General features: G+C 44.5%; 1 protein-coding gene across 5 annotated transcripts in view; it reads right to left on the reverse strand.

The window, feature by feature from the left end:
* The window catches only part of LNX2 (ligand of numb-protein X 2), a 156988-nt gene that overhangs the window by 15512 nt on the left and 127095 nt on the right, over positions 1–14381 (reverse strand). For 3 of the 5 annotated variants that reach the window (XM_085852662.1, XM_085852658.1, XM_085852659.1), the window contains 2 exons: positions 7341–7505; positions 572–685 (listed from right to left, as the gene is read on the reverse strand). In XM_085852662.1, the coding sequence (XP_085708788.1) occupies positions 572–685; positions 7341–7505 (279 nt within the window). The remainder of the gene's footprint in view (positions 1–571; positions 686–7340; positions 7506–14381) is intronic. The other 2 variants (XM_085852660.1, XM_085852661.1) reach the window with 2 other exon arrangements.

Here is a 14381-nt window from a genome sequence, read left to right on the forward strand (position 1 = left end):
GACGTGTGCCAGCGTTTTAGCCAAATTTGCATACGTCAGGTGTACGCTGGCTAAATCGTCAAGGTGTGACAGGGCCTTAAGAAGTGAACCGAATCACTATCGAGTAGCTCTCCTGGTGTATTGGTCTTTCAGTATTTTCCGAGAATAAAAACAAATTACTGAGATGTATTTTGGTCTCCAAATTTGCAAAAGCGAAAGTTTTATCTGAGCTGAACTGTGTGGGGAAAAAAAGGAGGCTATTTTATTTATTTAGTTAGTTAGTTTTGGTCTCCAAATGAAAACAGAGCAGATAGTAAATGCTTTAAGATTCACATATTAATCTGATTTGAGAACAACACAATGTGACCCAACACTCGGTAATCCACAAGTCACTTTTAACCTAAGTCTATCCATCCAATAATTCAAAAAACTTGCAAGTCACCTTGATTCCTGAACAACGGCAGTGGTAAGACTGCTTGAGTTTTTGTATTGCATTGTTGTGGTCTCTCGGTGTGACTACCGGATCATTGAAACACGAAACTGCTGAACGTTACACAGTAATATTGATCAAGTGGTGCTTGGCGACTCTAACCCGGAAATGGCAAGGCCTCGAGGGAGCCATTGATGTGTAGTTCTTGCTGGGGTCGCTCAATGCTGGCTTGCTCAGCCGCGACACCAGGAAGTGAACACGGTCCTCATTTGCTTGCTGTACAAACGACAGACATGCAATTACATTTTTCTTTTTACTTTAAAGACATTCTGCTGCAATTGCGTAAACAAAAAAAAACATTGGATTTTATAGATGTACGAATAAATTTAATGGATACCCAGAAGACGGCCCCCAGAATGACGATGTGCATGCACAGAATCACTTTCGTAGCAATGTCGATTGGGGCATGTTTCCATAGTTTGTGTGTGCGAGATGAGGATTGCTACCTAAAATGGCTCACAAAGAATTGGAAAAGTACCTGAGTGAAAGGGATGTGTCTCTGCACAATGAAAGAGATGGAGAACTTTCTCAGCTCACCCAAAGTACTGAGATCTTGCAGCTGCCCATACTGCAAGGCCTGAACGATCCTAGACGGGCGCCTTCTACCCGAACCCTCGATGATCCCTGCCAGTGGGTGGATTTTAAACCATGCGGGAGTCCCTCATGTGATCATGGCAGGCTTGGTGATTTATTTAATGGACATCTGCAATTGGAAAGATTTCCTTAGAGAGGCCCATATCTGGTTTGGGTGCTTCTTAACATTGATGGGAAGATCATATCTGGGGCTTGTGAATGCACAGGGTAAATTTTTAAAATCATGATATTTACTAGTAATTATGGGAGGTCGGAAGTGGAGTGGAAGCTGTGAGGGCTGTTATAATTATATTTATTGTTTAGTTCTGGGGTCACAAGATAAATTATACTAGATTCTTGCACATACATATACAGGGCGTCCCAAAAGTCTGGATCCATAGGCATTTTTCCTAATATACAATTTGATATATTTATTTTTCTTTCTGATCCAAGATGGCTTCGAAACTAACAATAGCAGATCGAATTGAACTCATTCTCATGTACGCAAGACAGGATTCTTCACATAGAGGAGTTGCTGCCAAATTCAAGAGAAAGCATCCTGATAAGCATCCAATAACACATGCCACTGTTGCAGAAGTGTTTAAACGTTTTTGAGAAACAGGAAGCGTACAGTACATGATTGACGGCGTAGTGATCGTCCCCAAACTGTAACTGATGAGGAAACATCTGCTAAGGTATGCGAACACCTGCAGATAGCCCCCAAAAAGTCAATAAGAAGATTATCAGGTGAACCAGGTGTCTCAAGGACTTCAAATCACCGAATTACTAGAAATAATCATTTCCACCCCAATAAAGTGCACCTGGTCCAGGAACTCCATGGCGATGACAGACAGGCGTATGGAATATTGTGAGTGGTTCTTCAAAGAGCGGGGTTTATGGTATTTTACAGTGAAGTTTCATGTCATCTAAATGGTCGTGTCAACCGGCACAATGCACATTACTGGTCTAAAGACAACCCAAACTGGATGGCGGAAGGCCATTTTCAAACTGATCCACGAATTATAGTGTGGACAGGTTTATTTGGTGACAGATTAATTGGGCCATATTTTTTTTGATCGTAATATCACAGGCGAAACTTACCTCCGTATGTCACAATCTTTCTTTGTCTCTCAATCAGATGACATTCCTTTGTTGGGACTGTAAAATGTGGTTTCAGCAAGACGGTGCCCCACCACATTTTGCTATTGATGTGAGGAGGATCTTTTTTTTTTTTAAATCTAACTTTTCCAAGCAGGTGGATCAGAAGGCGTGGTCCAGTCGAATGGCTTCCTCGGTCTTCAGACCTAACACCACTCGACTTTTTTCTTTGGGGTCATCTGAAGTCAGTCGTCTATCGGAATCAGCCCAGAACAATCATTAAACTAAAGGAGGAAATCATCTCTGTATGTAACAACATTAGTTCTGCTAGATTAAGAAATGTTCAACGTTCTTGTATTCAGCGTATAAACAAGTGTCACGAAGTCCAAGGCCATCAATTTGAGCATTTACTGCAATAAAACTTTTCAATAAATTTTTGCCTATGGATGCAGACTTTTGGGACACCCTGTATATGTATGGTATATATGTATAGTATATATTATAAGAAGTGTGTGTTTTATAATGGAAGGAATTCGACATCTCATCCACGGATATTCCGTATTTCCTATGTATTCGTGAGTCCAACTTTCATCCAGGGAGCACAATAATTATGGTTCACCATTTTGAAATTGCCACTCTCTTGTTTGAATGATAAAAATTGTGTTTAAAAGACTTAAACTTGCAGATTTTATGACGGCAACGGCAGGTTAAAGCCTCATTTCGTAGAAGCGAGTTAAGGGACGATACGCGCACACAGCGCATGCACAAAAGGTCTCGTTTGCTTCCATACGCCATGTTAAAAGTCCCGTATTGTTCATCAAACATAAGCATGAGAAATGGCATGCAATGAATAGGTGTAGTTTTACAAATAAGGAAAGGGAAGGATGTTGAAATAAGAAAATAGCTGAAGGAGTCATTTAATTTCAGTTTTGTTGCAAGAGGTTCAGCCATTATTGTGAATGGTTTGTTTGGCCATTATTGGCCAAGACGAAGGGGCTGTTAAGCTAAATGAAAATGACACCAGCTAATTGCAGCAAAGGGGCTTGAGAGCCTTTGTGGAGAAGCTTTTCACATCTGGAAGCTCGTGCAAGCTGTTCCCATGGGAAGTATGATTGTGAGAGAGTGCAATTAAACACCTACAGATTAATATCCCCATTTCTGGTATTCTCAGCCAATTATGAACTTTTAAAGAAGATTTGAACTGCATAAGTTTAACAAACATATCGAGGCTCATGGAAAAGCTGAGTGAGAGAGGGGGTGGTAGTAACAGAGTGGTGGAGCTGAGGAAGTTGGCATACAAGGGAGAATGGAGAAATGGTGAAGTAACGAATTTACAAGTAAGAACAGGTGGACAGGATGAAGGAACAAAGTGGGTTGAGTAGTAGAGGAACATGTAATTGATGTAAGCAGACATTAGAAGTTGACAAAATGGTTAATGTGGAAAATGTGAAGTTCCAGGATGTGACAGCAACACTCACAGCTAAAGTAAAAATGAAACCCCAGCTTGGCAATAGTGTTAGACAAGTCACTTGAGTCTGAAGAATAATGATGATTGCACAGCAAACACTTCGACAAATTAAGAAGGGCACTCGGTATAACGCATGCATCTGCCGTGTAATGCTTGATCCACAAGAACATTTCAGGCCCAGTACATTTTTGAAATATCATGCTATTACAGTACTATTGTTGTGGGGCCGGGTATCGGTGGCGAGCACAACCACTAGGTAGAGCAGTAGAGTCGGCTCCACTGAACACATCGGAATTTAGGTCGTGACCCTCGGATAAGTCTGAGGGTACGGGTCCCTTACAGAACCATGAATCGCCAATAATTCGACCACGTGGAGTAGGGTTAATTGCCAACTTCAATATACCTAAGTATCCATGCGGCAAAGCTTATCGGGGAATTCACACCCTCGGCAGGCCTTGAGCGGAACGAGCCGTTACCGTGCTCGAACCGTGTGTAACCCGAGCGGATGGTTACCGAGGCCTGTCAGTCCAAATGTACAACTACGGCAACGGTCTTCCTAATCCCCAATACGCACCGTGGCAAACCAATGGCAGAAATGACAAAGGACGAGCTGGTACATTCAATAAAAGGGGAATTTATTTACAACAATAATTGGGGAACGAGGGGAGCACGTAAGGGCAAAGTTATCCGACTAAGTAATGCAAATAATGTACAACACAAGCACTTAACAATTCTACTTAGAGACGGGCCCGCACTCAGACACACACCCAAAGAAATGGACCCCGTTGGGTCTTTTATTGCCTCCTTCAGCTCGGAGGGAAGACGAGCTGAGGGGAGAGAACATGCTGGCTACCTGGCCGCGTTCGCATAGCTCGACGTCCACACCTTCCCGGAGCTCCAGTCGCCAAAAGCACGGACCCGGGCAGCCGAACTCAGAGTTGGCGAGACAAGGTGGTCTCCCTTGATGAGATGGTCAATCGCTCTAATGTCCAGTTGAGACATATCCGATGCATGGGATGCAGTCCGCTGCAGACCCAGACAGAAGCGCTCTTGTCGACAACCACTCACTGGCTTTGGATGCCAGGTTGGAAATGTCTGAATTGAAATGTCCTTTCCCACAAGAAATGTCTCGCACACGATGACAGGCTGCTTGGCAAAATGCCACGATCTCTGTCTCTCAACGCTCACTCCGACAACCACACTCCTCCTCTTTAGGAGGGAGGGGCTTCTTCTCCTGGCCACTCGCCTCCTGATTGGTCGGACCCATCGTGCGATTCCCTGGCCATCTCCCATCGGACAGGCCCATGGTAGGCGGGGCAACTCCCACCCTTCTGGGTTGAGTCCTGATCAGAGGTATTTGTAGCTCCGCCTGCCTCCTCACCTCCGACCACGTGCGTAATGACGATGGTGTTGAGTGTGAGACGCCCGCTCCTTGCCGATTGGTCAAAGAGGGACGCCATGCCCATGTTAAACTCCGCCCACGTGCTCGCTCGCCGCGGACAATGCCGAAAGCAGAGAGTTGTTGGGGGTCGTTGGTTGGGACGTAAAATCCTAACTATAAAATAACTCCGCAACGCACGTACAATTAATTCCCATTAGACGAGGGACCTCTAACTAATCTAATCTAACACAACAGCTAACTCGAAACACATACTTACTGATATAACTGATCTATAGGACCTGGCTGTTGTGTGCAGTAAGCTTCCAAATTCATAACACTATATCGTTTTTAGGCCCTATCTCTCAATGGTGAAGAACAACTTAAAAAAATTAAATAATTTTCGTATCCAGATCAAGATTTGGATCTTCACCAAAATCGAATCAATTCGCCCTTGCCACATACCCAACCTGTCCACCAAGTTTCATCCGAATCCGTCCACAACTTTTTGAGATATCCTGCTGACAGATAGACAGACAGGGGTGGTGATGGAGGTAACAAGGAGTAAATGGGGTGGGTGGGGGGGGGGGGTGGGAGTGGAGGGGGTTGCAAGCATTTCTTAAGGCAAACCAAATGTTTGTGAAAAACTGAAGATTCCTGACAACCTCCAGCAGAAATAGCTGTAAATTCCTCTAGAGGTGAAATTTGAGATGTGAAACGAGCACTTTTATGTGAAACATGACACGTCAAACGAGATGTGAAACGAAAAAAACAAATTTACATTCATGAATCAGTGCTTGTTTAATAAGCCTGGTGTTGGCTTAGTGGTTTGGGCAGCGGCTTGGGATCCAAAGCGTCCTGAGTTCAAGCCCCGTTGGCTGCTGAATTAACACCAGGGAGTTGACTCAGCCTGTCATCCTTCCGAGGTCGGCGAAGTGAGTACCAGTGTACTGGTCCCGGTGTATGCCCCGGTAAGAATAGGTGTACCATATCCCTGTGTGTCGTAAGAGGCGACCAGGGTTGGCGTCAGGAAGGGCATCCGGCCATAAAACATTGCCTCAAGAAGGGAACCATGATTGCATGGCGCCTGCAAAAAGCCCAACCCCTGCACAGCAGGGAAAAATGGCTGTAAAAACGGCCATTTTATTTAATTTTTAATCAGTGCTTGTTTAGAAAGTAGAATTGTTATTCCCACTGTCCTCTGAGGGCATCATGGCAGTACCCACGACTGGTTGTAAATGTTTTCATGGCTGTTACTGTAATCTACTTCGGACTGGTCACTATTCCATCAGCAGGTGCTGCAGAAGTAGAATTCAACCACGGTAGAATTTCAGAATTTGGCCGGGGTACTGGCACACAGTGCTCTCCCCTTTTCGACAAGCAATGTGGTGTCTTTGAATCCACGAGTGTAAACCAGCACAAGGACTAGCTGGTTTACCGTTACTCCCTGAAAGATGTCGTATTATTGGGGGGTTACAATATTGCTCCCGCACTGTCCCGGTATCCTTTCCTGCAAACTGCAAAGCACCAGGATAGTGGTTTACATATCTGGGTACAGTCGAACCCAGACTGGAAGGGAGTACATGGCTTCTGAGCAGCGAGAGTGGGCAGAAGAGCAAATGCAAAGAGCAATATGGTTTAAGTATCGCAGATGGTGAATTCAAGTAGGAGAGAGTAGAATGCGTCACAACAACTACCCTTTGCCAGTTTGAGACGTGTTGTTCCGAGTATGATAAGTGGAGTTTAAAAGCTGTGCAATTTCCCCCATTCATCTTCACCATGGCAATGACATCACAAACCACGGTAATGACATCACAAACCACATTCTTTCCCTCCAAGTTTCATCCCCGGGCTTGCGGCACATAACGCCTTTGACAAATTTATCTCAACGTTTCAGTCGCTCTGCTTCTGCTCTGGCAAACGAAACGAAGTAGTGCGGAGAAAACGAGCTGCAAACACTTGGAAGATTAAAGAGCTTCGCTCGTGCAACAACGATTTGATTTTCCAAGTGGAAAATGGGCGCAGATGGCACATGGTTGAGAATTCAGCGTGCGGTTGGTGTATCCTGAGTAAACGGAAGGAGGGTGTTGAAATCGAACCTTTCATGTTGTGTTCCAGAAATCGGGTTTCACAATTAATCCGAACACGTTCTTTCATTTTGTCCTTCCCTGGTCTTACCCTCCTTCATTGTCTTCGTGTTTTATACTGATTAGAGGGTTGTCACAAAACAAACTTTTGTCATTACAATGCAACGTCCCATCTGATTCCGCCATTGAGACCTCGGTGCCAACTTCTCGTGACTGAACGGTTTACGATGGGTCCCTGGAAATGTTTCCGCCGTGATGCAGACTTACCTGGATTATCTGAGCTGCCACTTCAGGTGTGGCCTGCTTTAGGTTGTGGCCATTAATTGCCAGGACACGGTCGTTGGGCCGGAGACGACCATCAGCGGCAGCTGGGCCTCCCTCGAGTAGGTCGAGCACAAAGACACCTGGCTCTTCCGTACGCCGCACTAGCTGCTTGATATGGGGAAAATGACACAGCGTGGTGTTTTCATTACTGACTTTTGCACGTTATTACAATTGGTCAATCCAGTCTGCTCAAATCCATCATAATTATCTCTGCCACCGAAGGTGGACGGAGGTTATGTTTTCACCCTTGTCGGTTTATTACTTGCCAAATCGAAGATTCCCCAAGTATATCAAGAACAGTATCTTGGTTGGTCACTGATCTGTTATTAGTCTCCTCCTGGTCTCACCAGAGGGGAGTAGAGGTTTGTTCCCCAATCTGTCTGTCTGTCCGTCCGTCCCACCTGTAGTTTTTACGACTTTTTTTTTTCCGATAACCTTCAACATATTCAACTGAAACTTGGTCCATGGCTTTATTACGATAAGTTACAGAACAAGTTTAAGTTTCAGGGAATTTTGTCAATTTTTCAGAGTTATTCTCTTTTTGGACTTGGAAAATGTCACGTGTTATACATTGGTCATGTTCACCTGCCCTGACTCCACCACAATAAAGTGATGCGCCGCCATTAAATGAAGCAGCACAGATCGGTCGGCCTTAGGCCTGGGTTATCGAAATGTTCAGAGACATACCCCATTATGTAAACACTACTCCAAATTGTATTGAAACGTAATTGCATTTCTTACTTTAATTTTTACTCTACTTTCCATCCGAATTTTTCTTCTCCTCCTTCTTCTTCACCGGCCACCATTATCCCACATTTCCTTGTGGGGTTGGCCGGAAGCTGGGCCCAAGTCTTCACGAACCGGCCGGCCAGACCTGACGTTCGACTAGTTAGGGGAGCAATTTGGAATTTGGCCACGGTGCCGATGATAGCTCGCCTACTCTTCGTGAAGGACACCGTGGGATCTTTAACATCCACCAACGAATGCTGGCAGATGGGATTCCCGTTTAGCATCCATCCGAGGGACCACACACACATTGATGAATCACTCTGCCTGTGAAACCCCAGGCTGACAGTTTATAGCTGGGTCGGGAATGAAACAGTTGAGAGGCGAGTATATGGACACCTCGGCCACTTCATCATAATTATTCAGGATTTACAGACATGCAAAACCCCTCCACCCCAAAAATGCACAGTCGTAGTTATATAGATAAGCTTGGGCAGCATTTGCTCGATTACCACGATAGCATTGTTTCCATGGAGACCGCCATATTGTTAAGCGGGGCCGAGGACTCTGTTGTGTTGGATAGTGCTTGTTTGAGCACTTTTTTTGTGTACATAGTCGAGCATCGTGGAAGAGCTGGTACACCGAATGGATCAGGATGTAAGAGACAAAAACAGGATGCAAAGCACACATGCATGGAGAGCGAGACTCCAAGGAGGAAAAACTGGGAAATTAGTATGGATTGGGGACGATCTGAGATGGTGGTGAACAGCTGTCTTGAAGACCTGGAGGGAAGAATGACATTGAGGAGGATGTGGAAGGTGATTCCACAGGCAGGAAAAAAGAGGAACAAATGATTGGAGGTGAGCAGTGATTGGTGTCAAAGATTTGAATCAAGCAAGCCGCTTGACAAGTGACAGCAAGCTGCTTGCTAACGGAATACATACCTTTGGTAAAGGTCTGGATGTGGATCCGGCCTATTCATTGGCTACAAAATGTAAACTGTTCAGCATGGCAGAGGTATGCGCTCAACTGAGGTGCCGTTCTCGTTTCATTGTTGTTTTTTAACGTAATGAATACATTATCAAGGTTTTCTATCAATCTTGTTTTTGAACCATTTATTCTTTATCTATCTATAATTCCAGCAGTCTGTGTCTGTGTCTGTGTCTGTGTCTGTGTCTGTGACCGCTGTTTCTCGACAACCTCTGGTCCGATCTAATTGAAACTTGCCAGGTATATTGCTGGGGACCTGAGTATGTGCCTTTTGTTGTTGGTGTTCGTCTTTCAGCTGCTCCCGTTCGGGGTGGCCACAGCGGATCATCCATTATGATCCACATACTGATTTGGCATAGGTTTTTTTTACGCCAGATGCCCTTCCTGACGCAACCCTGGTCGCCTCTTACGACACAGGGATAAGGATTGGGTTTCGCCATGATTCCGGGCTGCCCTTCTCATATCGCGGCCCAGTGCAGAGCTCCCGTCTTCAAGTGATCCTCCAACCCAAGCCTCCGAGTTGCCGGATTACAGGCGCACGCCACTATGCCCATTGAGTATGTGCCTTTTCAAGGTTTGATATTAATCGGACAAGAGGTTCCCAAGTTATGGCCATTTATTTACCAAACCAATGACAAGACACGTTGCTGCATAGGCGTGGCCGATGGGGAAAGGGTGCCATTTAGTTACCATGGTGTAGGAGTGGCAATGGTCAATGGCAGCGAATGTCATGGCAAGCAAAGACAGGGAGGTAAACTTGATTTTAATTAACTCTGTGTGTAAGTATCACAGCAGTTGTTACTTCAATGAAAGCGATAATTCGTGGAATGCATGCGAACATTCCGTATGGGCACGCACCACGTCCGGATAGTGATGACTTCCTGTATTCTAATAATTTCTCGATTTCTTATGCGCATTTATAGATAAACACAATGCCCCAATCCAGTCGTCATTTACGAGAGCGACGGAATGGCCTGTGTGGTTGTTTGAGTTTTTTTTTTTGGTTTCCACGCACGTATGGCCACGCACGTACGGGCACGCGAGAGTGAAGGAACGGCCTGTGTGGTTGTTGTTTCTGGCACGCAGTTTGAAAGTTTTATTTTTTTTTTGCACGTGCGGGCATGCACTAGTCATTCCAAATACAGCACTGTCGGACCCCGCTATTCGCAGATTCGCAATTCGCAGACCCCACTTATCCGCGGTTGAATGAATACGACCTGCTTCTACATTTGCTGCCTTGTGCTTCATGTATTTGCAGTTTTTTTTCACTTTTTCGCGGGAATATTCGCAGGGGTTTTTATGGGTTTTTTTGCATTTTCTCGGGTTTTTTAATGGAAGTATTTGCAGTTTTTTGTGTTTTGTATTTTTTTTCACAGGATTTTTTTATTTTCCCTTAGGTTCCCAGCAGTTTGCGATTCATATCTCCCCTTTTCCATTGAAACAACTAGAAGTACCCGCTCCCTACAGGAGCCATCAAAGAGTCATGGTATTATATTTATGCCTATTTTAATCCAAGGGGTCCCAGTATTACACACCCCAAAAATGGTTGCGATCGGTTCAGCTGTTTTTGCGGTACCTAGGAGCAGACAGACAGACAGACAGACGGTGAATTATAGTAAGACGAGATGCACCCGCTCCCTACCGGAGCCATAAAGGGGGTCATGTTATTATATTTATGCCTATTTACTCCAAGGGGTCCCAGTATTACACACCCAAAAAATGGTTGCGATCGGTTCAGCTGTTTTTGCGGTGCCTGGGATGCCCCGCTATTTGCAGATTCGCCATTTGCAGAATTTTTCAAGAACATATCCCCCACAAATAGCGGGGTCCAACAGTATTACAGATTTGCAAAAAAAAAAAAAAAAAAACCCAGAAATCTGGATGTACTTTGGAAGATCCATATTTGATATGAAGGCACCTCCATTTAATACATCTGTCTGGCAGGCCAGGCTCAAGTTGGACGTTTTTACCACCGAGTGGTCTTAATCTGGAACTGTGCAGCCATGGGTCGGACTCTCCGCATGGTCCCTGTCTGATGAAAATGATGTTGGGTCTAAACACCTGCTTCTTGCATGCACAGTCCTAGTCAGAGAGCATTTGGTGCTCAAAATGTCAGACTTGGGCCTTGCCTGCAGGAAAGCTCGACTCGTAGGTGGTGCACAAGGTTTTGAATCAAGTGTAGTTGTTCGTCCTCATCTAAATTTTCTTGAAATTAGCGGTGCTGAAGGAGCGCTGCATCATGAAAATAAAATCACTCATCACGACAATGATTGGAGGTGTTCATTATTTTTTTAAAATATAATATGTAATCTCAGTTCTAAGATGTTTCTGTGACATCATTCCTAAGTTACAAGAGCCTGTAATTTCCTTCCTCCATCTAATTGATGAAATTGCTCTGTTGTGTTCTTGGACGTTGAACAAACAAACGAACAATTCCATTATAACGTGGACAATAGCACACTCATTCTATTGTTTATCATTCCCCAGGGATTAGATACCTCCGGTAAATTGGAACCTTGTGCTGAAAAGAAATAGAATTAAAAGCAATATGGGTTGGTATGCATACTTTCCCCACCCCCCCCCCCTTCTCTTCTCTACAGCGTGGCCTGAAAATCGCTTTACCCCTGTTAAATCTCTCGTACCTCCCTCCCTCCCTCCCTTCCCCATCTTCCCCACTGTGGTCTGCAAAAAAGACAAAATAAAAATATTAAGCAAAATATCAACAGATATAAACCAACAACTGGGAGAATGATAAGAGAGCAGGGAGATTTAAGAAAGAGTTGGACTGCCTTCCACAAATGCTACAAAATATGTCTCAGAGGACTTGGTTACGAATTCAGTGGTGCAAGAACTATAACAGCAATCGGTAGAGCACATACCTCAGCCAGGCTGAACAGATTAGGTTTTGTATCCCACCGATAGGCCGGATCTACATCCGTACCTGAACCAAAATCCAATGAGCTTGACTTGTCACCTGCCCAAGTCATACAAGTTTCATCCACATCTGTCCATAACTGTTTCGATATCATGCTATAAATCGTTTTTTGGCCCTGTCTCTTAATGGTAAAGAAGCACTTGAAATTCTTTTTTTTTCCATTCTCATATTCAAATTTGGATCTCGATCTTCATTAAAATCGAAACAATTCGTCCTTGTTACACACACAACCTGTCCACCAAGTTTTGTCCGAATATGTCCATAACTTTTTGAGATATCATCCTATATATTGTTTTGACCCTATCTCCCAATGGTGAAGAATCACTTGGAAAATTCCAGTATCCGAATCCGGATCTTCACCAAAACCCAATCAATTCGTCCTTGTTACACACACAACCTGTCCACCAAATTCCATCTAACTCTGTCGATAAATTTTTGAGATATTGTGCTCAGACAGACAGAGACAGGTGAAAACATAACTTCTGTCCACCTTGGTGGATGAGGTAATGATGGAGCACATGACGTACAGATAGAATGGCTGATTAATTATTCGATGACTGACTGGTTAATTAAGTACTGCACAATAAAACTTGGATGTTAAAGGAGTTTAAGAACGAATGCTTGACTGGGGAGGGGTAAAGCGACTTTCAGTGCCACCACCCTGTGGAAGATTGAGGTCCATGGAAGAGCATGAAGGGTGGGGAGGAGTCAACATTTTGAGGGGTCCATTGCAGTTGCAGAAGCATCATGCTTCTGCTTTTCCAAGGTGAAAGTTTCCATTTAACTAGTTTGTTCACACAGCACCACTCTTGACGACAAGAACAGAATTAGAAGCAAAGGAGACAGATGTTTCATATTTGGAAGAAAGCAACTGAGTGAGTGTAAGGGGTTGAGAGTGAATCTAGAGAAGACAAAACTGATCGTTTGTGGAGATGGAGGATGGGAAATGGCCCTGGGTGACTTAAGGGAGTCAGGTCAAATTATATTCTGCGTGTGTCTTGCAAAAGGTGGTGTCATCGGAAATGTAGTGGATTTAAGGGAAGTCTGGGTATAGTGGCTGGTAATTTCGGATGTAAAAATTGTATGGGCAGGAATTAAAATGCAAAGAACATGGGGGTCGTGGATATGGGATTTGAAATTAAGCTGGAAAAGGTTAAGAGTTTTTGTTACTTCGGAGATATGTGAGATGCAGACATGGGTGTTAATCGCTACTTAAAAGTGGGGGGAGGGGGAGTTGGGGGTATTGCTATTGCAGATTGCAGAACCAATAGTGATGTCGGGGCCAGTCTAGCCCTGCAAATTGTTGAGCCGTTCCGTATCGCCGGTTGTTCTGTATCAACCGCTTTGCAAGAATCTCGCCGAGCCGCTCAGCAAGCGGAACAAGAGATTAAGAGAGGTGCTTTGTTATGTCAGCAAAAATGACCGCTGTAGTCAGATTCAAAACAATAACTACAACCAACGAAATGTTCAGAAGCCTTCGCCTATTGTGTACATCCTCATAGAGTCATAATATTCATGAAATGTGCATTTATTATTTTAATTGTTGTTACCTCGACTTTTCATCCTGATTCGTCAAGATCTATAAACATGCAACCTTCCACAGCCCCATCCCAAAAATGCACACCCCTCCCCAGAATGCACAACTCCCCCCCCCAATCCCCAGGATGCGCATTTATATAGGTATGCCTGGTGGTTTGTTGGGTCCTTCTTCTGACTACCCATTTCTTTATTTTTCTTTCCCTCTTCCTCATACTCTGGTGCTGCCAACAAAAAAACTTTGCTTGGGGAAGTTGTCACAGAGATGAGCCGAGCCGTATCCCTGGACATATCACGTGCTTTTGACACAGTCTGGCACCCTGCCCTACTCACCAAACTCTCTTCCCATGGTATTCAAGGCCATCTCCACTCATGGCTCGCAGACTTCCTCTCCTGTCGCAGTCAACGTGTGGCCCTAAATGGAGTTCTTTCATCCCCTCTTCCTGTGCATGCTGGAGTTCCTCAAGGTAGCGTTCTGGGCCCTGTTCTTTTTCTGGTTTTCATCAATGATCTCTCGGACTCTCTGGAAAATCCTCTATTTCTCTTTGCCGACGACTCCACCCTCTGCCGTACCATCTGTCATCCCTCAGACCGGCAAGCAGCAGCTTCTTCGCTCACTGCAGATCTGGATAAAATCACAAACTGGTCCAACACGTGGAACATGTCTTTCAATCCAGACAAATCTCACACTCTCACTATGTCTCTTCGAAAGGACCGTTTACAAAACCCCCCCATCCACTTTCTCAACAATCCTCTGGAAGAAGTCTTTTCTTTCAAGCTTCTGGGTCTCACTATCT

The sequence above is a fragment of the Eptatretus burgeri genome, chromosome 13 (genome assembly GCF_056783735.1).
Source record: "Eptatretus burgeri isolate ZD-2024b chromosome 13, Ebu_testis_v1, whole genome shotgun sequence".
Lineage (NCBI taxonomy): Eukaryota > Metazoa > Chordata > Myxini > Myxiniformes > Myxinidae > Eptatretus > Eptatretus burgeri.